Source organism: Mirounga leonina, unplaced genomic scaffold, assembly GCF_011800145.1.
Source record: "Mirounga leonina isolate KUSES-001 unplaced genomic scaffold, KU_Mleo_1.0 Mir_418, whole genome shotgun sequence".
Taxonomy (NCBI): domain Eukaryota; kingdom Metazoa; phylum Chordata; class Mammalia; order Carnivora; family Phocidae; genus Mirounga; species Mirounga leonina.
Genome location: NW_023270739.1, coordinates 1,190,893 through 1,213,501, shown reverse-complemented (window position 1 = coordinate 1,213,501; position 22,609 = coordinate 1,190,893). Strand labels below are relative to the sequence as shown.

Here is a 22,609-nt window from a genome sequence, read left to right as displayed (position 1 = left end):
ACCCAAAGGGTCACACCGCGGGGTCTCCGGGTCCTCACAGGCCCGGGACTTCAAGGTTTCCACGACGGCACTTTCTCTGATTAACCTGGTCCGTCTCCACCAGAGCCCAGCCAGTACCTGGCATTTAGCAGGGTCTCCATCAATAGCTGTACGAATTAGCGCCCCCATTTCCCAGTGTGGAGAGGGCCGCTCACAGAGGGGATGATCAGGCGAGAGACGCTGTGAAAGCGCCGCCCCAGCCTCTGCACACAGTAGGCGCTTCGGTAAAGGGCGGGGAAGGGCCCGCGGGGCAGGTGTGTGCCTCAGGCACGTAGCGGGGCGGGGTGGACGGGGAGGGGCGTATGCAAATAGCCCGCGAGGAGGCCAGGGATTGGCCGGCGCGGGCGGGGGCGGGGCGCGCCGAGGGCTGGACCCGGCCGCCAGGTGCGCCGACACAGAGAGGCGCTGGGCTCCCCGGCGCCCTGGACCACCCTGACCGCGCTCCCGCGGCTTGTTCAGGGCGATGCCTCCTCTCTGGGCCCTGCTGGCCCTCGGCTGCCTGCGGCTCGGCGTGGGTAAGCGGGGAAGGGGAGAAGCGGGGGGGCTGCCCTGGGAGGGCGGGCGGCTGAGTCCTCGGCCCTGATCCTCCCACCGTCCTGAGAGGAGTCGGATGGAAAGCAGCGTTGGGAAGGGGAACTTCGTGTATTCGCTCCAGGAATAGGCAGACTGCCTGCTTTGTGCCAAGCCCTGTGCAGGCTCTGGGACCTGGGATATTAATAATAAAGACAACCTCGATTAATAAGCTTCCTTGGGTGACGGTTCCAGGGCTCATGGGTCACAGGTCCCTGTTATGGGTGCTGTGAGAGACAGACACGCAGGGGGCTGTGGGAGAGCAGAGAACAGGCTGGACTAGACCCTGCAGATGCCTGGACTGGAGGAGATGGAGGGACATTTCAGGGGAAGAGGCAGCGAGGGCAAGTTCAAGGAGGGAGGCGGCATGGTCCATCCTGGGATTCTCTTGACCGGTCCATCAGCGTGGCTGGAGCGTAGGATGGGGTGGCGTGAGGTGGGGGGCGTGCTTGGGGTGAGGCTGGAGACCCAAGGAAGCAAAGCCCAGAGCTTTGGGACTTTGGTGCCCCTCCAGAGAGGCTGGACCGTGTTGGAGACCCCTCCAACACAGTGGGGAGCCACAGAAGGGGCCCAGCAGAAGAGTGACAGGGTCAGATTTGCATGTTAGAGAGCAAAGGACTGGAGAGGGGGGAGGCTTGTTTCTGGGGTCCAAGTGAAGAGAGTGGGACTCCCAGACTGGGCTGACTGGGTGAAGAGATGCTTAGGAGAGGCAGTGGGGTTCTTGGCAACTGACCATCTGTGGGTGGAGAGAGAGGGCAGCAGTTAGGCTGGACTGCTTGGTTTCTGGGGCGGGGGATGGCTGGTGGGGGCAGGAGTGCTGCCTGGGTCTGAGACAAATTCCTGAGACGGCCCATGGGGAGGGTGAACCCCAGTGCCTCAAACACCCTAGGTGCCCAGTAACTGTATGCAGACATGGGGGGGGCACAGAGTGTGCCCATGGGTGTGGACAGTTCTACTGGGGGGTCAGCTCCTGTCCTCACTGTCTCTTCTAGGTGTGAACCTCCAGCCCCAACTGGCCAGTGTGACCTTTGCCACCAACAACCCCACCCTCACCACTGTGGCCTTGGAAAAGCCTCTCTGCATGTTTGACAGCTCAGAGGCCCTTGGCAGCAACTATGAGATCTACCTCTATGTCCTCGTCGACCTAGGTAAGGGTTCTGCTTCCCTTGGGCTGAGCTGAAAGGGGCTTTGGCCTGTCTGCAGGGAGGAGGAAAGGAAGCTGGTAGTGGGATGCTCTAACTCTATCATTCAACATCCCCCCCAGCCATGTACCTCACTGACAGGCACCTGGGCCAGCCCTGGGCTGCATGGTGCGGCCACACATCTGTCTTTGCCCTGGAGAGATGTGCAGGCTAGTGGAGAAATAAAGACAGCACCCATCACTGAGCACATACATCATGCTCGGTGCTTCCCGTACCTTGGTGCTTATGTTTACAATCAGCCTGCAAGACAACTGTCCCATCACAGAGCAAGGAATCAAGGCTCACAGAGGTGGGATAACTCACGGGAGCTCCCAGGCTGGAAAGTGAGCCCAAATCTCTGTGGTGCCTCAAGCCCCAGCCCTTTCCCCAGCTTCCACAGTGGATCACAGCTGGTGTTGGCGAGGGGAACCATGCACTTGGACCCAAGTGCTCTGGGCCAGCCCCGCCCATTCCCCAGAGCAATCCTGGGCTTCTGGGAGAAGGAACCCAGTGACAGCCTCTTATATTTCTGGCAGCCGGTCATTTACAGCAGCTCATTCAGAGCCATCACCTGGGCCCGGAGCTCATTCTGTGCACACTGCGGGCCGCTCCTCTCCCATTCCCCTGGCCGGGGGGCCAGCCTCTCGGGGAAAATGACAGAAGTCTGTAGGGGTGGGAGGACCCGTAAGATCTTACTGGCCAGTAGAAAGAGGAGCCTTCCTCTTGCCCAAAGTCGGCGGTGCTCCTGTCTATCTGCCGCCAATGCACAGGGAGCCCCTGAGCAGGGCCTGACCCTGCCTCCGCCTGGGACCCCAGGGCCCAGCACAGCACTAGCTCAGAGAGGATGTTCGGGGGTATTGGGTGACCGGCTGAGCTGGGGTGGCCAGGAACCTCACTGCTGACGCTGTCTCTGCAGCCAGCTCCAGGAACGCCTCCGTGCAGGACCATAGCAGGACCCCGCTGAGCTCCACGTTCCAGCAGACAGAGGGAGGGAGGACGGGCCCCTACAAGGCTGCGGCCTTTGACCTGGCCCCCTGCAGTGACCTGCCCAGCTTGGATGCCCTAGGGGACGTGGCCCGGGCCTCGGAAATCCTGAATGCATACCTCGTCAGAGTGGGTGCCAACGGGACCTGCCTGTCAGACCCCAACTTCCCGGGCCTCTGCAACCCGCCCCTGTCGGCAGCCACGGAATACAGGTGGGTGTGAGTGGCTGCGGGGGCGGGGCAGTTATGCTCCCATCCCCACTCAGGGAGACCCAGGAGGGGTGAGGCGTGTGAGGCCACATTTCTTGTGCCAGGACTGTCCCGGGTCTCCTGAAGGGGCATGCTTTGGGCTGTGCGACTGGGCCAGGGCCCATGCACTCAGAAGGACCCCTGCTTGGCTTAATCCTCTGCTGTTGCCATCTTGAAATTCTTCATTGTTTTTTAACAGGGGACCTGCATTTTCATTTTGCCCTGGGCTCCACAAATTCTGTGCCTGGTCCCAGCTCATCACCCGCATGGCAGTCACTTACCCAATCTGCTTCATTTGCCAGGGGAGGAAACTAGCTGGTCTGGAGAGGGAGGGGGGTCACCACTTGAAAAGCAGCGGCCCCACCTGACCTAGAGCCGCGCTGAAGGCTTTTCCAGCTCCCACCTCATCTTCCGCTTTTTTCTGCCTCCTTCTGGCGTATCCTTTTGTGCCCCCTCCCCTAGCCCCAGCAGGTCCCTGATTTCTTTCCACACTTATTTCTTTTCCGTGCAGAGCTCGGGGCTCAGGCCTGATCCATGGCCATGGGGTCTCGTCTGGTGCCAAAGCCTTGGGTACTCACTCCTGTTACCGTGGAAACTCCTAAGGCCCAGTCTCTGCACCTGCTAGGCACACGGGGGGCCCAGACCATCGCTCGCCTGCCGTCCTGTCAGGCTTGCCTCTCCTTTGGCCTTGGCCACAGGGCAGGATGAAAGCCTTAGTGTCTGGTCCCCACCTTCAACCTCTTACCTCTGACCTCGTTCTCAGTGTGGGAAAACCTCCCCCTATCTCCTCAAACCTCCTACCTGGGGGACACAAAAGCACATATCCCAGCTTCTGGAATTCTCTTCAAACTCGGAGAAATAGGAGATTAGGCAAAATACTGGCGGCTGTAGAGATTTTAAGGGTCTTCATTTTTTTTAAGTGTTAAATGAGAGGCTGTTGGTTTTTGAGTTCTCAGAATAGCCATCATTTTAAACTGATCGTATCTGAGGCCCCAGGTGGGCTCTGGGAATCTTGTGCTGATCTTCCTTTATGATTAGTGACACTCAACTGGGGCTTTCTACGAAGAGGAGCAGCCCTGTCCCAGGGCAGTTGGGTTGGGAATGAATATTATTACTTTTTTTTTGTTTTTTAAAGTCCCTTTTGTGATACCAAGGAGCAGGCTGGGAATGGTGGAAGGCAAGAATACTATGAGGATAAATGGGTCGCTCTTCAGCAGATATGCTACACTCATCCTGTAGATAATAGAGAAACAGGGGCCCCAGAGGGAGAGCTGAGAGGAGGACCACTGACCCTGAAGTCTTCATGGAAAGGGTCCAGGGGCAGGAAAGGGGGGGGGATGGCACCAAGGCCAAGTCCAGCACTGTCCTGTTGCCCAGAGCCCACCCTGCGGCCATCTAAATTTCCATCTCCTGGAAGGACCCCCTCTGACCCCCCACACCCGCCATCCTAATCCCTCCACCTGCCTGTGGCCAGGCACACAGCTTGGACAGAAGTCCTGCTCTCTCCATCTCCCTACAGGTTCAAGTACGTCCTTGTCAATATGTCCACGGGCTTGGTACAGGACCAGACACTGTGGTCCGACCCCATCCGCACCAAGCGGCGTAAGTGATGGGGCTGGGCTGGGGGGCGACCCTCAGGGGAACGTGGGAAAGCACACTCAGGCTGTCACTCAGAAAAGTCTCCCCAGACACAGGCAGGCTGTCAGGTTGATGAGAATAATGCATCTTAAAATGGTTTGACCTGAAATCCCCCCTCCCCCTCCATTCCCTGAGGGCCAGGTGCTGTGGGAGAGGCAGGTGAAGGATAGGCTGGCATGACTGAAGTCAAGGCATTTGCCTCCAAGGGGCATGGAGTTTACCCTGTCTTTCCATCCTAACCCACCCCTTTGTTGAGACCTCACAGCCACGTCAGATGGATCCTGATGGTTCTGGCTGGCTCCAGAGGCTAGGACCCAGTGCAGGGGGTGAGCCTGGGAGGGAGCAGGAGTGCTGCCCACCTTTCCACCCCGTTCTCTGGAGACTGGGTGGGTTTCCTAAAGGTAGGGGGCTCAGAGGCCCAGGCATCTGCCTATGGTCCTGCCCTGTCCCTCCTCAAGCCTCCATCCGGGTTCTCAACACCATCCAAGGTTTATACCCAGAATCGTGTCTACAGAACCTAAGGGCAACAGAAGAGATTTCAGATGGTAATCTTGACAGCACCTCACCCTAACTTTAGAGATCCCTCCCCCATACCTTGGCTCCCAAGATGAGACTTCATGCTATGATGGGCTCAGCCTAGAGCCAAGAATTTTACCTGTAGAGCCCCCCGCCCCATCCATGGTAAGCTTACAGGGCATGCAGTAGCTCTGACAGGTTGCTTGAGGTCACACAGCTAGTGAAGGGCATAGACAGACAAGCGTGTGGGTGCACGCATGTGGCTGGGGTGGCCCCCTGCCTGCCCTTCCAGGGGCATGCCCATGTGTTGCCATCCCCCTGCAACAGGGCTGCTCTGGGACCGAAAGTGCTGAATTCAAGCCCAGCCTCTGCGCCTCACTGCTCTGTGAACCCCTTAGGACCTCAGTCTCCACATCTGAGAAGTGGGAAGAAAAATCTTTGCTCTGCCTCCCCAGCAGGGTTCCTTGGAGTAACCCAGACAAAAGCACTAGGCCTGGTTCTTTTTGGGCAGGGCCTGAGGTCAGTTTGTGGGGAGAGTATGCCCTTTGGGACCAGACAGGTCTATAGACTTGAGTCTGGAGTCTGAGTGCCCTTGAACAGGAACTCAACCTCCCTCAGCAGCAGTGAGCGATCTACAGAATGAGGGTCTTGTCGGGTCTAGATGGGACAGTGGCCAGAAAGCGGCCGGCTCACAGGAGGACCTATAAATTGTTCACTTAGTTCCAGAAGGGTGACACGGGCCAGAGCAGAGGGGGACCCTTGGTGCATCCAACTCCCTTAGACCCGGGCCCTTTGTCACATCTTTAATTGTTTATAATCCGTGTCCCATCCATTTCACCAGAGGAGTTGAGTTCATTTAGAATTTAAAATTATGCAGAAAGACAGTTAAAAGAGGAAGAGACGAGACACACGAGGGAGTTGGGAAGTAGGGGTGGGGCAAGCAAGTTAATTGCACCCTGGACCTGGGGGGAGACTGACTCTGACCTGGGTCCCCGCTCCATCCTGAGACCTGAGGCTGGGGGGCCCCTGTGCATCCTGGGAGAAGGCTGAGGGGTGCGGTGTCTGGGGAGTAAGTGGGCCTGTGTCCTGTTAGTCACCCCGTACTCAGCGATCGACACGTGGCCGGGCCGGCGGAGCGGGGGCATGATCGTCATCACGTCCATCCTGGGCTCCCTGCCCTTCTTCCTGCTCGTTGCCTTTGCTGGTGCCATTGTCCTCAGCCTTTTGTGAGTATCCGCCAGCTGGAGGGCAAGACTCGGGGGCACCCTGGGCACGCTCCACCCAGAGGGTCTCCCGAGGCGGGGGTGAGCCCAGAAGGCAAGGGAGCTGCCTTCCACCCTGGGCGGGGTGGGGTCTGGTGAGAGGGGAGCAGCGTCCTGGGATCGTTCAGCTGGGTAGGGAGGGGCTCAGCAGCGGGGCTTTGTGGGCGGGTCTCAGCTCTGACACCTCTCCTTCTATGCCTCAACTTCCTCATCTGGGAAATGGGGATATTAATAAATCTTATCCTCCCTGTGGAGTCATGACGGTTAAGTGACATAATCCCTACAGAGTTCTTAGGGCAGCACCTGGATACTCAACAGCTGTTAGCTTCTGTTGTCATAATTCACCCACTGGCTGGACAGGTGGGGAAACTGAGGCCAGGGGGGTTAAGGGTGGCCCAAGGTCACACAGCCAGTTAAAACAGAGCTGGGGCCAGAGCCCTGGTCTCCTGACGCTACCAATAACTCTGAGGTTGGGTTAGGTCTCCTGTGGGCGTCTGGAGCGGATGTCTGGAGCAGGTGTGCACACAACCCAGTAATCCTGGGAGGCTGGCACAGGGGCTGAATCAAGGCACCAGCAGGTGCTGTGGGAATCCGGAGGAGGGTGGGGAAGATCCTGCCTGGAGCACCAGGGTGAGCTTCCTGGAGGAAGGAACAACAGGAGCAAAGTCTCTTCAGGACAGGGGTGAATCATGTGCTTCTCAGCGAGAGGGAGGGAGCCCCCGGGAGGCTTTGAAGATGGTGGGGTGCCTGTCCCAGTGTGGATGGGGGGAGCAGACGGGAAAGCTTCTTGGAGTAGGTGAGATTAAGTGGACACAGGAATTAGCCATGTGGAAAGAGCCACGTGGGTGGGGGATGGAGTAGAGGGCAGTGAACTTGCAAATCAGGTTGCCCTCTGACATTTAAGTAATAAAAACACAAATAATAGATAAGATTAGCCACCAAGAGTCTGGTCTGTCTGGCCAGACCTGGGAGCCGTCAGGACATGCTTATGTCCCTCCCTCCCTTTGGACAACACGTTTTTCTGGTACCAAAGGTCCTGTTATCCGACTTTGGCCTGGCTTTTCCATTTATTCCCCTCTGTCCCCACCCCAGCTCCAGCTCCACCAAACTTGCCAGTGTTGCCCCAGAACTCTCAGCCCTTCCTATCACATGCCTGGAATGCCTTTCTCAGCCCCCACGCTCCTCCTTCAGGGCATAGTAACTGCTCGCTCCTCCAGGAAGCCTTCCCGTGGCTCCCACCTAGACTTGCCCATTCTGTCCGGTTGTTCTTTGCTGTGCATGCATAAGACAACATCTGTGAAAGCGTGTCTAAGTAGAAAGTTCCTGACCAGCTAGAGGGGTTTAGGCCGGCTCTGTGACCCTCACCTTCACCCTCTCCATCCCCTTGGTCAGGGACACGGGCAGCTCGGACAGGGAAACTACACACGACTCCCAGATCACGCAGGAGGCCGTCCCCAGGTCCCTGGGGACCTCGGAGGCTGCGTACACGTCTGTGAACCGGGGGCCGCCGCTGGACAGGGCTGAGGTGTACAAGAGCAAGCTCCAGGATTGAACCTGGGCACCGCCCCTGGGCTGCCGCATTCTCCCCGCCTGGCCTCGGGGGCCTGCGTGCAGCAGGTGCTCATGCCCTGACCTCACCCACGGAGGAACAGGGCATGTTGGTCCAACTTGCAGGAACAACTTTAATAAAATCTTCCCAAGATTCTGAGTTCAATAGAGATGTACCGAATGAACAAGTGAGATGGTGGATGAATGAGTGAATGAGTTGATGTCATATGGAGGGGTTGGAATGTTTCTCTAGAGGGTGGGTCAGGGGGCTACTTTTCAGTCAGAGTGGAAGTGGTGAGGGTTAGGAAAACTGGGGCTGTCAGAACATCTGGAAGATGGGGGAACCAGTCCCACCCTGATTGCCTCTCATGAGCTGGGGGGGTCCTGAGAGAAGGGCTGTGCATGCAGTCATTAGATGGTATTTGGAGTTCGCTGGCTATGAGGTACTGGAAGCCAACTGGGCCCCCTGGGGGCAGCTTCTGGCAGCTCCTGTCACCCCCAGCAGCCAGCTCCTTCCCTCTGGGGCTCAGCTTTCTCATCTGTAAAATGGGCTGATGTAAATGGCTGATTTCAAGGCTCCTTCTCAGCTTTCCCTGAAGGCCCCACGGTGGGTGGGCAGAAGAGGCTTCGGGACACAGAAGAGGGGCACCAAGTCCACTTGGGGGGTGAAGGGACTCTCCCAGTCCTGCTTCTTGGCTCAGATGACTCACTTCTGTCTTCTGAGCCAGGTAGCAAGACCACCTCCCTTTGGGGAATGTGCAAAAGGAGTCACAGTCCCGCTTCCCATCACCAAAAGGAGAAATTTGTCAGAGCAGGACTGGGTTATAAAGCAGGAATGCTACCTGCCAGCTGTGAGGAAGGCTGCATTCCTGAGTGGCAGCATGCTCCCCACTGGGCTTCATCAGCAGTGGTCGGATGGGGTGCTCTGAGGGCCCCAGATCATCCTCTGGGGGCACGGATGCTGAGACAGCCACAGATCTGCTAGAGGGTTCCAAAGCTGAGGAGGCTGGAGGGCAGAAGCTGTGGGAAGAAACCTAAAGGCAGGGAGGGGTCAGGAGAAGCCAGAGCAGCTGAGGGTCCCAGGAGCTGAGAGGAGCCCAGTCCCTGGGCAGTGGGGATGGGAGGGAGTGATGGGGCTGCTCTCAAGGGTGTGCCTTGGACCAGCTCCCAGTCCCTCAAGACTGTCTTGCAGGACACAGGAAGCTGGCCTGGGCAGCCACTGGAATTCCCGCTTCCCCCGTCTTGTGCATCCTCCCCAGCCCTGCCTCAGTTAGGACAGTCCTTCCAGAGCTTCTCTCAGAGAATCCCCAGCAGCAGCAGAGGGGAGGCAAAGCTCCCTGGAAGTCTGCTGTTGTTGGAAATTCATGCAAGTTTGCATTCTGCTTTATAACATGCCTGTATTTATTTTCTTTTTAATTGAGATGAGATTCACATAACATAAAAGAAACTATTTCAAAGCAAACCAGTGTCATTCAGTACATTCTCAACGTTATGCAACCATCACCTCTACCTAGTTCCAGAATGTTTTCATCTCCCCAAAAGGAAACTCTGTATCTATGAAGCAGTGACTCCCCATTTCCTCCTCCCCCATCCCGTGTCCCTGACAGCCACGGATCTGCTTTCTGCCTGTATGGATTCACCTGCTCAGGACATTTCATATCAATGGAGTCATACAATGTGTGACCTTTTGTGCCTGGCTGCTTTCACTTAGCATCCTGTTTTTGAGGTTCACCCACATTGTAGCAGGTGTCAGAGCTTTGTTCCTTTTTATGGCTGAGTAGTAAGTAGTCCATTGTATGGATCTCTCGTTCATCCATTGGTGGACATTTGGATTATTTCCCCCACTTGGTTATCGTGCTACTGTTTGGCTATTTAGAACAGTGCTGCTCTGAGCATGCATTTTCATGTACTTGTGTGAACACCTGTTTTCAGATGTCTTGGGTATGTACCTAGGAGTGGAATTGCTGCGTTACATGGCCATTCTATGTTTAACCCACCAAATTGTTTTCCAAGTGGCCATACCATTATGTATTCCCACCAGCGATGTCACCTGTAATTATTTATTTATTTATTTATTTATTTATTTATTTATTAAAAGATTTTTATCTATTTATTTGACAGAGAGACACAGCGAGAGAGGGAACACAAACAGAGGCAGAGGGAGAGGGAGAAGCAGACTTCCCACTGAATAGGGAGCCTGACGCGGGGCTCAATCCCAGGACCCTGGGATCATGACCTGAGCCGAAGGCAGATGCTTAACCGAACAGGGGGTCACGGCGAATCCTTCCACACAGGCGCCCCACCACTACCTTTTATTTTAGCCTTTCTATAGGTGTAACACTTCACGCTCCCAAGGGCAGCGCGTGAGAGTTCCGGTTTCTCCACACCCACAACAACACTTGGTATGGTCGGTCTTTTCCATTTTGGCCGTTTGAGTGGTGTGCAGTGCTATCTCATTATGGTTTTGATTTGCATTTCCCCAATGATTAAAAAGGCTGAGCATCTTTTCAGGTTCTTATTTGCCATCCATAGAGCTACATCGATGAAGCATGTGTTCAAGTTCTAGAAAATTGGGTTGTTTGTCTTCTTATTATAAGTTATAAGAGTTCTTTCTATGTTCTAGTTGGGTCCTTAGTTAGATACACGTCTTGCAAATTTCTCCCTGGTCTGTCTATTGCCCTTTTATTTTCATTGTGGGGTCTGTCCTCACCCAAACTTCCTTTTTCTTTATAGCCTCGTCCCACTCTGACAGGTGTGTTTACTGCCTGCTTCCCCTCCTACAGTGTCAGCCCCGTGAGTTCAGGGGATGGTTCTCGGGCTGTGTCCTCAGCTCCTAGCAGAGTGTGCACTCAGTACAGATTTGTTCAGTGGCCATGCTGGTCCCCCTGGCCATATCACAGCTGCCAGGGGCTGGGGGACATGGATTGGTGAGTGGAGACCCTAGAGCAGGCTGTTGGAAACTTCCAGGTCAGCATTGGGGAGGCCTGAGCTGGGGCCTGTGTGTGAGTGGGGATGGGGCAGAAAAAGGGCCGGAGAGACTTTCCAAGGTGCATTGGCGAAGCTCCCTTCCTCCTTCTCCTGCCAGCAGACCCATCCCACTAGCCACACACACCCCACCTCTGCCCAGCGCTGACATGGCAGCCCTACCTGCTGGCCTGCTGACAACACAAGTTCCTGCAGGAAACTGATGGGGGAGGGGGTGTCCGAAAGGCACAATTAGCTCCTTTTCCGTTGGAGCATCTATAGCATGCATGTGTAATGCGGGGACTTAAACGCACAGGGTGAGGTTGTGTGTGTGCGGTGTATGTGATCCATGGCAGCTGTGGTCCAGGGCATATGAGGCATGGGTGTCTGGCTTCTTACACCAGTGCGGCGCATCTGTGTTATGATGTGGGTCTTCCCACACAATAAAGCAACAACTTCTTCTCCAGGACGGAAGGACTGTTGGCTGGTCTCTGCTGTCTTTTCTGTCGCCCCTCCTGGGGACCCTGTCGGTGACTCTGGGCCTTCTCTCCTCTCTGACAGTGCCAAGCTCCCTCTGTAGCCAGATAGCCCCTGGCAGCCGTACCAAGCAGATACCCACTTTGCACCTTGGCCTGGGTACTCTCAGTCCTCTGTTTTTCAGTCTGTTAAAGGGGAATAATACCTACTGCGTACGGTGTGACTGTGAATATGAAGATGTGTAGGAAGCGTTTAGAATGTGGCACGTAGTAAGTGCTCAGTAAACAATCATGAATACAGGCACACAAAAGCAGCTCCGTTCCTAGCACTCCAGTGTTTCACCTGCAGCCCCTGTCGTGTGCCCACGAGAGCACCATAGTACGGAAATGAATGGAGTTGGTCCCTGGGCTCGGGATGCTGAGCCTCGTTGCTTCACGCACACACATATTTACTCCTTTGTTCAACACACACTAGGGCATGCTCATGGCAGCTGGGAGGAGGCTAGGACACCAATGACTGCACCACGTGACACGCACGCCAGGACGCCAGCACCGTGCCAGCCCCTTATCTACCCCGAGAATGCTCAAGGCAGCCAGGTGGCACCACCTCTCAGTAATTTTCCACAACTTGAGAGCAGCTGCGTCTCTCTGGCAATAATCACGATGGCGCTTTCCACCCGGGGATGCTCCGGGGGCTGAACGAAGGCGCTCGGACGGACCAAGTGCTCAGGTGAGTGCCCCGCACCACACAGGGAGCCCACCTCTGCCTTGTTTACTCCCAAGCCACCGTCCCCCACAGTGTCTTGGGCCCCCGAAAGTTCACAGGCTGAACCGCAGACGCTTCCCGGGTGGGTTGGGGGATGTTAACAATCACCTTTAAAGCTTTAAAAACAGTGCTGAGGAGCGAAGAAATAATCATTAACTCGGGCTGGCTCGGGCAGGGCAGGGAGGGCGGATCTGGGAAGGCTGCGCAGAGGAAGTGTTTTCTGAGCCAATCGGGTCTTATTCAGGGAAGCTGACTTCCAAGGGGCAGACAAGAGGAGGAGGGGGCCGCCCGAGTAATAGGACTGCGTGCTCCTGTGCCAAGTCCACGCACGCGTGACCCGAGTTCGCCCCAGCACCCCAGTCTCACGGACGCCGACCCTGGGGCACAGAGGGACAGGCCACAGGGCCTCGGGGGCCGAACCCCAGCCGGTGCCACTCTCAGCCTGTGCGGAAGCGCGTTTCTGGATGAGGGGAGCGCACGGGGAGGGCCCCCATGCATCCACCCACACTGGGCTCCGACCGCCCGGCTCCGTGCGAGCTTCTGGGGACCCAGGGACGCCCGTGGGGCAGGGAGAGAGACGGTAACAAGCGTGCGTAGGTTCTGAGGTCGACGGGCTCTGAAAGAGCAGAGCGCGGGGCCGGGGAGAGGACTCTGGCCCGCAGCCCGGGCCCGGGGCGCCGAAGCCGCGCACAAACGCGGCCCAGGGCGCGGCAGCCGAGCGGCGCTTCCGGCCTCACGGAAACGCTCGCCACGTCCCCACAAAGTGCGCCTGCGCCCATTTTGCAGACGCGAGGAGCGAGGACGCGCAACCCGGCGGGTTCGAGGGCGCGAGCTCTCCGCGCGCCCTCCACCGCGTCTGCGCCGGAGAGCCCGAGGGGGCGGGGCTGCGGGGCGGGGCGGGGCCGGCGGCCGGGGGCGGGGCCTTGGCCTCGCGGGGCCGTTGGTTTCGGGCGGAACCTCCGCGCGGCGACGGCGGGCGTGCGGGGGAAGACTTTGCGGCGGTGCCGCGGTCGGCCAGCGGGAGCGCGGCGGCTGAGGGCGACGCGGCGTCCGCTCCCGCTCCGGTGCCGGCCCCGGCCCCGCCCCGGCTGCGCGCGCAGCCTTCCGCCCGCTGGCCGCCCTCCGCCCGCCCCGCCCAGCGCGGGGAGCGCGCGGCCACCCCGAGACCCCGCGGCGAGGTGGACCGCTGAGCGGGAAGGCGGCGGCGGGAGCTGGCCCCGCAGGTGAGGGGGGTGGGCGGGGAGGCCCGGGGGGCCGGGCCCAGAGCGCTTTCGGTCCCGGTGACCCCTCCCCGCCTTCCCCGGGGTCCCCCAGCCGCCGAGACGCCCCTCAGGACCGCTGGTCCCCGAGACCCTGTCGCAGTCCCTGGCCACCTCTGCCCCTGCCACTTCCAGGACTGCGGAAGCCCGAAATCATTCAGGATTTCCCCTAGACGCCCGGACCCCCCGAGGGCCTCCTGAGATTGCCCGAGGACCCCCGAGCCCGCCCCGGGTCAGCCGTCCAGGTGCGCAGGCCCCCGGTGCCCTCGCTCCCCAGCCCCCTCCCAGAGCCCGGGGCCGCCGCCGCCGCCCCCACCCCCACCCCGGGGTTCCCCCCTGCCTCTCTCTACCGCCTGCTCTGAGCGTCCAGCCCCCGTTCGGCTCATCTCCAGGCAGGGTTTCTCAAACCTGAGGTCCAGGACCCCCGAGGGGCATCTGTGACGGTCTTCCCCGGGGTGTGAAAATTCCTGATGATAAGATAACTGAAGTAGGGGCATCTAATAGGTCACCTGATGACCCTTTGTAACCGGGCAGGGGGTGTGATCTCGGCCCCCACATTTTCATTTGTGTTTACTGTTGTGTTGAGGCTGGAGCAGGGACGGTGTTTAACTTTTAATGCTCTTTGGTGAGACTCCAGAGGCCCCGCAGAAGAGTCTAGAGAACCGATCTGACCTCGTGGAGGGAGGGAGAACTGCGCAGGTGAGGGAGTTAGGGCAAATCAGACTTTGAGCTTGTCTCCTTGGCTTAGTTTTTTCATTCGTGGAGTTTTGTTTTTGTTTTCTTTCTGAATGCCCGGTAGTTTCCAGGAATTGGCACCAGCTGGAGATGACAGAGTCCTTGCTCTCAGGGCCCCATGTGGGCGGGATGGACCGGGGAGGGTTAACAAGTAGGTGATTGTCACAGGGTGAGAATAGCTGAGTAGTGGCCTGCAGCCCAGCTGGGGTGGGAGCCCAGTTCCCAGGAAGCGGTGTTCTGGAGGGCTTTTTGAAGGGGAGGAAAGCTGACAGGTAACAGGTGCGCTGACCTTGAAGGTTGAGGTTGAAAAGTTTGCCACAGTCATTCCAGGGTGTGTGTGTGTGTGTGTGTGTGTAGGTGTTGCCGCAAAGCATAGCAGATTTTGGAAACAAGTGTGGCTGGAGCAGAAAACCATCCTGGGGGACGGGTGGAGATGGATTGCTTCGTTAATGAAAAGGTCCTCAGGGTAGTATTAGAGGGAATCTTAAGTGGGGTGAATCCATTGTTCCCTGAGGCTCGTGCCCTTGGTCCTTTCTTGAATTACTGCTTCTGTCTCCTGAGGAAATGGTGATGCAGCTCAGGGCTGAAGCAAGGTAGGAGCTGGTCTGTGGGGAGGACTGAGGGAGATTCCAGGGAGACCAGAATGGGGAAATCGGGAAGTTTGGCAGAGTGCAGGGTTTGGGACGCGGCGTGGCAAAGAAGGGGGTGGGTGAGGGGGGTCGGGATGCAGGCACTGAGTCCGGCCTGCGGAGGGGAGGGAGATGGGTTTTGTGTTGATGAACAATCACTGGTTGTGGCGGCTGTTGTCTGGAAGCTGGCTGAGAGATAGAGGGTCCCGGACCGGCGTGGTCACGGTGCCGACTGTGGCTTCCTCAAGCACAGTTGTTCTCGAGTCTAGACCCCAGAGACCGCTGTTCAGCCCTTTCCTGGCGGAGCCTACACTCTGCTGCCTGGAGATTGACTTTGGAAATTATTAGTCCCTGTGGGAGAGGTTGTGTCCTTTTGCCCAAAGGGTGGATCGTCTCGAGGGCTTCAGGGTAACTGCTTGTCTGTGTGTCACCGCGAGCCCCACGCCCACGCGGGAGATGTGCACGTGGCACGGGGGGCAGCGTGGAGGGGCAGGTTCTCAGAGATGAAAGAGGATAGAGGGTTTGGAGGTTGGACTCAGGGGCCCTGAAGGAAATGGGAAGTCCCTGAAGGAGAGGCAAGTTCAGATGCGCGTTGTCAGAAATGTCCCTCCGGGGACCGTGTGGGACTGGCAGCAGGGTGGCTCTCCGTAGCCCACACAAGTCGTGAGAATGTAGGCAGTGGCCGAGGGCATGGAATTTTGTGTGGTGGTGAAAAACATTCTGGATCTGTGTTCTCCGAGGCACTCGTCTCATGTGGCTATCAGGCACTTCAAGTAAGGCTGGTGGGACTGAAGAACTGAATTTGTAGATTTATTTAATTTTAACTAATTAAATCCAGGAAGGACAGCCAGTCACATCAGGGTGTAGTGGGAAGCATCCTGTTTTAGGCTGTGTTCTTTTAAATGTTACCCTTTTAATGTTTCCAGCAACCTTAGGAGACGTGAGATAGGATTCCTTTTTTACAGATAAAGGAAAGAGAGACCCAGAGTAAGTTACCTACCCCTGTGTTAAGTAGTACAGCCAGCCCCTGGTTGTTTGAACTCCGAAGTCTGGGCTCTTTCCTAGAGACCCTGCTAGAGCCTGGAGCCTCTCCTTGCTGGGAGAGTGAGGTCCTTTTGAGAGGTGGCGTTGGTTCCTGCCCAGCCCTGCGCGTCTGGTCTGTCCCCGCTGAAGTCAGCATGGACCGTGGGGTGTTGAGCCGGCCTAGATCAAACAGAAAACTGCTGGGAGCTGGTGGTTTTGCCTGCAGCCTCTTAGACTTCCTCACAGCAGCTGCTGTTCTTAGCATTTCTGGAAAATGAGCCGTGTAAGGGAGCCGGCGAAACTGCTAAACGCCATGGTTATTTGTGAAGATTTGGTGGTAAAAAGAGGTGCCTTAGTTGCAATGAGTGCTTTAGAGGAAGTTTTGGACTCACAGGGGAGCAGGTAGTGCCCAGGATAGTGCAAGGTTAGGGGCATGAGCCCGGAGCGAGTTTCTAGCTTGTCTCTAACTCCTCGGGGGGCCGGGACTAGGTCACTACCTCCCAGAATCTCCATTTTCACTGCTCTAAAATTAGGGCATCTGGCACCCCGTAACCATTTGCATCCCTCCAGCTCTAGGATTCTGTAATGTTACATCTCATTAGAGGTTTGCTTTCTAGAACACCTCTTATTTTTCTTGGGATGGCTAAACGCTGGCGGGTCAGCCTGCCTTTGGCCTTTGTGGTGGTGTATCTCACCATTATTGTCTTCTCATTAAGTAACGTGTCTATCTGAGTTAATTCGACGTGTCTCATCTGCTGGACACGCTGCAAAACAGAACACTAGTGGTTGGCGAGGTTGCTGGTAAAATGTCAGGTATATTTGTTTGCCGTTCTGAGCTGCACTCAGGTCAGGAGGAAGCGCACAGGACTCTATTTACCATTGGTGACTGGCCTCTGGAAGGGTTTGCTGTCGGCCTCGCCAGATGAGGGCAATAGGAATGACCACTTCGCGGGGTTCTTGACAGGATTAAGTGAGATAATGCATGTAAAGAGCCAAGTACTTCCCCCTGAAGCTAGTAAGGGTACAGGAAATGTCAGTAACTCATGTTGCCATTGTAACCAAACTGCGACTTGGACATTTCCTGTGAGTGGTGGGTTTTATTGTTTTCTTCCTTTGGGATATATGCCCAAGCAACTCCGGAGGCACTGGTTTCGAGAAACAAATGAATACATTATAACTGTTAAAAAGAAGCCTTTTTTTTTTTTTTTCCTGTTGTAACTTATTTTGACTGCATTTAAAAAGTGATTGGTCAATTGTCATGTGTTCAAATTAAGGTTTTGTGTTTTCTGTAAATTGAAGAAAAACCAATCCTGCCAAAGATGCCTTGTTAGGAACGGCTGGTAGGAAGTCTAAGCAGAACTGTGGCTAAATGAGTATGTGGTCGAGCTGGAAGCCCCCAGATGTTGAGGGTGGTCCGCCGCTGCGCCGGTAGTTTATATATAGCGGTAAACATTTTACAGCTGATTAAGAATCTCTGGGATAGTGGACTCACCTGAAGTTTTCACAGACAGCTGACACGTTTGGAAACCGGTTCAGAGAGGTGTCCCTGCTGGGGAAGGGGTGGTGTTTCCCCCGTGGTGGCCCCAGTGCTGCCTCTGTTGTGGTCTCTGGGCTAAACCTCTCTTTTGCAGTTCTGGAAGCTTGATTGTTGTCCATTTGCACCTTGTTTCCAGATCAGGCGAACCTAGTCATGCTAATCAAACTCACCAGAAATACCTTTATCACTTCCAGATGATTCATTTGGGGTTGTAAGTATGGCTGTCAGATGTCCTCTGAAGCCTACTCTGCTTACCCAGTGATTTCTGCTTCTATGCCCCCCACCCCTGAGTCCACATGGGAGGCCAGGTTGCTATGAAAAAGGCAGTTTGGGGGCGCCTGGGTGGCTCAGTCGTTAAGCGTCTGCCTTCGGCTCAGGTCGTGGATCCCAGGGTCCTGGGATTGAGTCCTGCATCAGGCTCCCTGCTCCGCGGGAGGCCCGCCTCCCCCTCTTCCACTCCCCCTGCTTATGTTCCCTCTCTCACTGTGTCTCTCTCTGTCAAATAAATAAATAAAATCTTAAAAAAAAAAAAAAAGGCGGCAGTTTGTGGGAATCCCATCAGAGTAAAAGGAGAGGACGGTGTTAACCAGCAGTGTTGGTGTTAGGAGTTTTGGGAGTCGCCGGAGTGTGCTGTAGGGGGACCTGCACCGGGAAAAGACTTCTTTATGCTTCCCAGGGCTCCAGGCCTGCCTTGGTGGAGTGAGAGTACAATGGCTAGGTTTTGGCCTCCTTGTAGGACATCCCAGTCCTTAGGAACCACACTGGTTCCATGGATTACACTTAATACTAATAACAGTCAACCCTTGAACAACATGGATTTGAACTGTGTGGGTCCACTTACACACAGATTGTTTTCAGTACATCTGTTGGATGTTATTTTGAGATTTGCGACAATTTGAAGAAAAACAGACAAGCTGCATGACCTTGAACTAAAACATTCAGAAAAAGGTATGTCATGAATGCGTAAGGTATTTGTAGATACTAGTCTGTTTTATCATTTACTACGATAAAGTCTACACAAATCTGTTATAAAAAAGTTAAAATTCATCCAGATTTATAGATTGTACATGACTTCGTTCTCAGTGGAGAGAAAATGTAAACCAACGTAGAGATGAAGTATTAAAAGGTAACTGCATAAAATTGACTGCAGTAACCCTGTCCGGCTGTCCTTATTTCGTAGCTAATGCCTGTTGCACGTGTGGGGAGGTCGAGGACTGCCCGATCTGCCTGAAATGTCGCGCCCTAATCTCCCCATGAACGGTTCATCTCTCCGTAAATTTTGTGTCTCAGTAACAAGTGATCCCTTGTGCTCTTGCTATTAGTAGTTCAGTTTTTTGGGGAGTCAAAGGTGAGACGCAGATTTTCAAGCATGCAGGGTGCCTCTACCCCGTGCCCCCAGCGCTCCCCCAGTCTTCTGTCTTCTGTGAGCAGCACATCGATACATCGTTGCCCAGCGTGGGTTACTGTGTCACTGTAGCAGGGGGTATTCTTGCTAGTATGTTCTACAAGGGCGGGCCCTGCTGCCAGTCACTTACAGTGACCAGTGTCAGACTTCTTCCACGTGTTCTGGGAGCATCTCATTCCATCACTCTAGGGATCGACTACAGGTGAAGTAAAAGCTAACATCTGGAAACTTCAGCAGATATTTGCAGCATCCCCTCCCCTGCTGTGTGAGAGGAGTGTATTTTGTGTATACATCTTAAGTTCAGCCCTCTTCCCCGTAGCCAGGTGCTACACAACTCAAGAGCTCTCATCTCCCTTCATAAAACCCATTTGTAGAAAAAAACGAAGAGGTTTTTCTAAGGATACTTTTGAGGACCCGACAGATTCTGATTCACGGTTTGTGCTTGTAAAGTGAAAGTGTAATTTGTCATAGAAACGAATTCGTTTTAATTTAACTTTTTTTGTTATGCTAACTTAACAAAGACTATTCTGGACACACGTTTTCTCCTTCCCCCTCCAAACTGTGGATTGGAGCCCTCATTGAGCCGTTCATTCCTTTTTTCTTCTCTTGACACTTCTGTCCTCTTCCTTTCCCATCCCTGTGCTCTTGTTGGCGGCGGAGAACAGTGGGGTAGTGAGCGCTTCAGAGGTCACTTCTGCGGATCAGCGTCTGGGCCTGGTTCCGCGGGTCTCCGGCTGGCCTCCCTGGGATCTCCTGCAGTTGTGATCTGGCTGCTGGACTGGCACTGAATAGCCCCAGGCAGCCCCTGACGTGTTGGGTGGACGGGTGCTGGGGTGTCCTGACCGTGTGGCTCAGCTCTCGCCTGGAGGCCATTCACCCTCCCGGGAGGCGAGACCATGCTTTCCGGGGCCCGAGTTCCAAGACGGCTGGCTCCAGAGTCAAAGCACTCCCCAGACGCTTGCTTGCTTGCCCATCTCTTGTTGGCCAAAGAAGTCACACGATGAGGTCCGGAGTTAGGAGTGCGGGGACTGTGCACGGTGTGGTTAGCAGGAGGCAGGATGGTAGGGGAAGCTCATGAGCGGTCTGATACAGTGGGGTTAGGGAGTTGGGAGGGGGCTCTGTGTTGCTAGCTGTAAATAACAAGGGCCGTGTTCATAGTTGATTCTCTTTTGCGTTGGACTCAGTGTGATGAACATGTCTTTCGTGCTGGATGCTGGGGGTTCAAAGAATAAGGCAGTCTCTGGCTACTCTGAAGCTAGTTCATAATATACTTGTGATCTCAGATTTGGAAGCAGAAAACATCCTGTGAGGACTTTTATTCATGGCTTTAGATGAAAAGGACAGGAACTGCTTCTACAGATCTGTGTTGGGGCCTGAGTTTGCTTTCAGAAAATGCTGATAAGTCCTTGAAAAAAAAAATGGGTTGCTATGAAAACTTGGCTTTGGGCCTGCAAACTGTGGTGACGGCACGGTCACCAAGGAAACCGAAAGATGCAGCTTCTAAAAGGTCTCTGAAGGCTTTTGTTGCTGTCCTAGCGAAGCTGACTGGCCTAGCAGAGTGGTGTTGAGTATGGGAGCCGACTGGCAGAGGCTCACTGTCCGTCCTGCATCTGGTACGAGTTGCTTTGGAAATCTCCTTGGCCCTTGGTTTCAGAAGAAGGAGCGATTTGGGGGTACTTTCTAGGTTCTGGTGAGATTTGGCTCTGATGTGAACTCTGCTGAAAGAACAGGAAGTGAGGTCGTGTCTCTAGCATGCAGTGTTAGAATGAGCTGTGGATGTCTAAATATGGGCAGCCGTGCGGCTCATCCCAGCACGTGTGTGGAGACTTCCTATCACTGGGGACTTCCCTGTTGGCGACTTTGATTCTTAAAGGTGCACAGCGGTGTGGAAGTCTAGAGGTGCATCTGCCTGTTGAGGTAGGAGCCTGGGATTCTGTTCGAAGTGCCGTCTGAGGAGCCAGCTCCTGACCTTCATCGAGCTCAGGCAGACAAAGAGGTTTGAGCATTTAAACCAGCAGCAGACTGCACGGGAGGGCAAGCTGGGATCTGTTCTCTAAATGTTCAGTGCTTACAGGGATAAGTTCTTTTGGAAAACTGTGGGATCACATAATTTTGGAGTTAATTCTAGCCCACAGAAGTTGGAATTGTTCATACCCTTTTGCAGATGTGCAAATGCAGTGTTTAGGTTTCCAGTTTGTACGATAGTCCTGCATAGGACTCCACGAGCACAAAGTTGCACAAGAATTGAAAGAACTACAGGTAGGTTTTTAAAGGTCTTTACCACAGAAGCCGTTTGGGGCATTTCTTAAGGCTCTAGTTGACCAGTGACTGTGAAAAATACTCTACAATGTGTGTAGAGGAGGCTGAGATAAAAGGCCCCTTCCCAGGAGTAACTATTCAAAGGGATGTGCATGATTTTGGGGGGCAGGGGTGGGAGGCAGTTGGATTAGTCAGCTGATAAGCATCTCATACTCCAATAGGATTGAGTAGGAATGAGTTTCAAGTTCTGTCCTGAAGTGGGAGGTTAAGAAAGCTGCGTTGTTGGCACGTCAGAGCCTGAGCTGTTTGACTCAGCGAATTGAGCTTCCAGAGCACCTTTCATAGGAGAGATTTTCGAGCTTTCAAAACTTGCTCAGTTAGCAAGAATTCGTATTTTATGGTTGTTAAAACCGAGGATTGGTGAATAGTTAGGTCAGCCATTGAAATCTCAGGGCTGGCATCCAGGGTTTCTTAATGTAGTGGAAAGCCCCTATGTTTGTTTTTTTCCTTAGAAGATATCTAGTAGGTTAAAAAAAAAAAGATTTGACCCTCATGGCTCTTGTAGTAACTTTGTATCGGGAAGGAGGATGGAGTGAAGGTAGAGAACCAGCCCTAACTTTGCCTTGCTTTCCCTTTGGACAGATGACAGGCATCTGGGAGCAGCATTTTTCTTGCCTGTGGACTGAGATTTCTTAACATTTGGGGAAAGGTCACAGACACCATTGGCAGTTTGATGGAAGCTCTGAACCCTTTCCACGGGCAGGGGTGGGGCGGGACTGGACCGGATGGGACTGGATGAGGCGGGGCAGGGCGGGGCACAACAGGGTGGGAAGAGGCATCCAGGCGTCTACACAGTTGTGTGTACATTGTCAGGGGATACTCTTAGGAACCCATTTAGCTCTAAAATCTAATGATGCCATAAGGTGATTGAGCCTTGTTTGCCTACCCTGGGAAATTATTTTTGGTGACCTGATTCTGAGATTAAAAAAAAAAAGACTGCACATGTAGAAAGGTGGTTTTCAGGCAGGGCACCCCCATATTCTGCTGACCACTTTTCTGAAAGGTAGTTTGCCAGTATGTGCTGAAATTTTGTACAATATTCTTTAACTCAGCAATTCTCAGAAATCTCTCCTAAAAAAAAAAAAAAGATTCCAAAATAGAGAAAAATTTTTGCGCACAAAGTTGGTTGTCAGGAAAATGCTTTTATTATAATGCATGGAAAAAAAGTGGGCTATGACCTTTGGACTCAAATGATGGGAAAAATGTAAACCATCTAGAGGCCATATGCAAATGTTCGTAACAGTTCTTGCTCATTGGTAGTAGGGTTATGGGGTTTTCAGCTTGATTTTTCTGTATATTTCCTTGTCTTACAGTAGGAAATTGGAGGAAAGTGATTGTGCAAAATTTGTAGAATATGGAGATAGTTTGGCAATAGAGACCTAGCTGGTTGAAGATTCTTGTTTTACATAACCTAAGAATTGACCTTTTACTTATACTCTTTCTTTGGACTGGATTTCAGCGTGGCCAAGGGGCTTGTGCCCGGGAAGACTTGCTGGTGGGGCTGGGCTCC

The 22,609-nt window shown here is 54.3% G+C and overlaps 2 protein-coding genes across 17 annotated transcripts in view; both read left to right on the top strand.

Annotated features, from left to right (window-relative positions):
• The first annotated feature begins 502 nt into the window (after positions 1-502).
• On the top strand, positions 503-7,990 carry UPK3A (uroplakin 3A). 2 transcript variants are annotated; one of them, XM_034987249.1, is made up of 6 exons: positions 503-554; positions 1,602-1,757; positions 2,707-2,986; positions 4,542-4,624; positions 6,270-6,402; positions 7,831-7,990. In XM_034987249.1, exons 1-6 carry the CDS (start codon positions 503-505, stop codon positions 7,988-7,990), a joined length of 864 nt encoding a protein of 287 aa, XP_034843140.1. The 2 variants fall into 2 exon arrangements, with proteins under 2 accessions (XP_034843140.1, XP_034843141.1); XM_034987250.1 differs by lacking the exons at positions 2,707-2,986; positions 4,542-4,624.
• Positions 7,991-12,001: 4,011 nt separating this feature from the next.
• Positions 12,002-22,609, top strand: part of FAM118A (family with sequence similarity 118 member A) — a 46,055-nt gene continuing 35,447 nt past the window's right edge. For 3 of the 15 annotated variants that reach the window (XR_004676028.1, XR_004676021.1, XR_004676029.1), the window contains exon 1: positions 19,883-21,039. The gene's annotated coding sequence lies outside the window, so the exon portion shown is untranslated. Of the gene's footprint in view, positions 12,157-13,311; positions 13,416-13,466; positions 13,697-17,929; positions 18,324-19,882; positions 21,040-22,609 lie in introns of those variants that run through there. The other 12 variants (XR_004676033.1, XR_004676024.1, XR_004676025.1 and 9 more) reach the window with 11 other exon arrangements.

Excerpts from the sequence above, each read along its gene's own strand:
- UPK3A (XM_034987249.1), top strand. The coding sequence starts at position 503 with ATGCCTCCTCTCTGGGCCCTGCTGGCCCTCGGCTGCCTGCGGCTCGGC. Across the intron at positions 555-1,601 it reads CTGCCTGCGGCTCGGCGTGG|GTGTGAACCTCCAGCCCCAA; the intron begins GTAAGCGGGGAA and ends TGTCTCTTCTAG. Across the intron at positions 1,758-2,706 it reads CTATGTCCTCGTCGACCTAG|CCAGCTCCAGGAACGCCTCC; the intron begins GTAAGGGTTCTG and ends CTGTCTCTGCAG.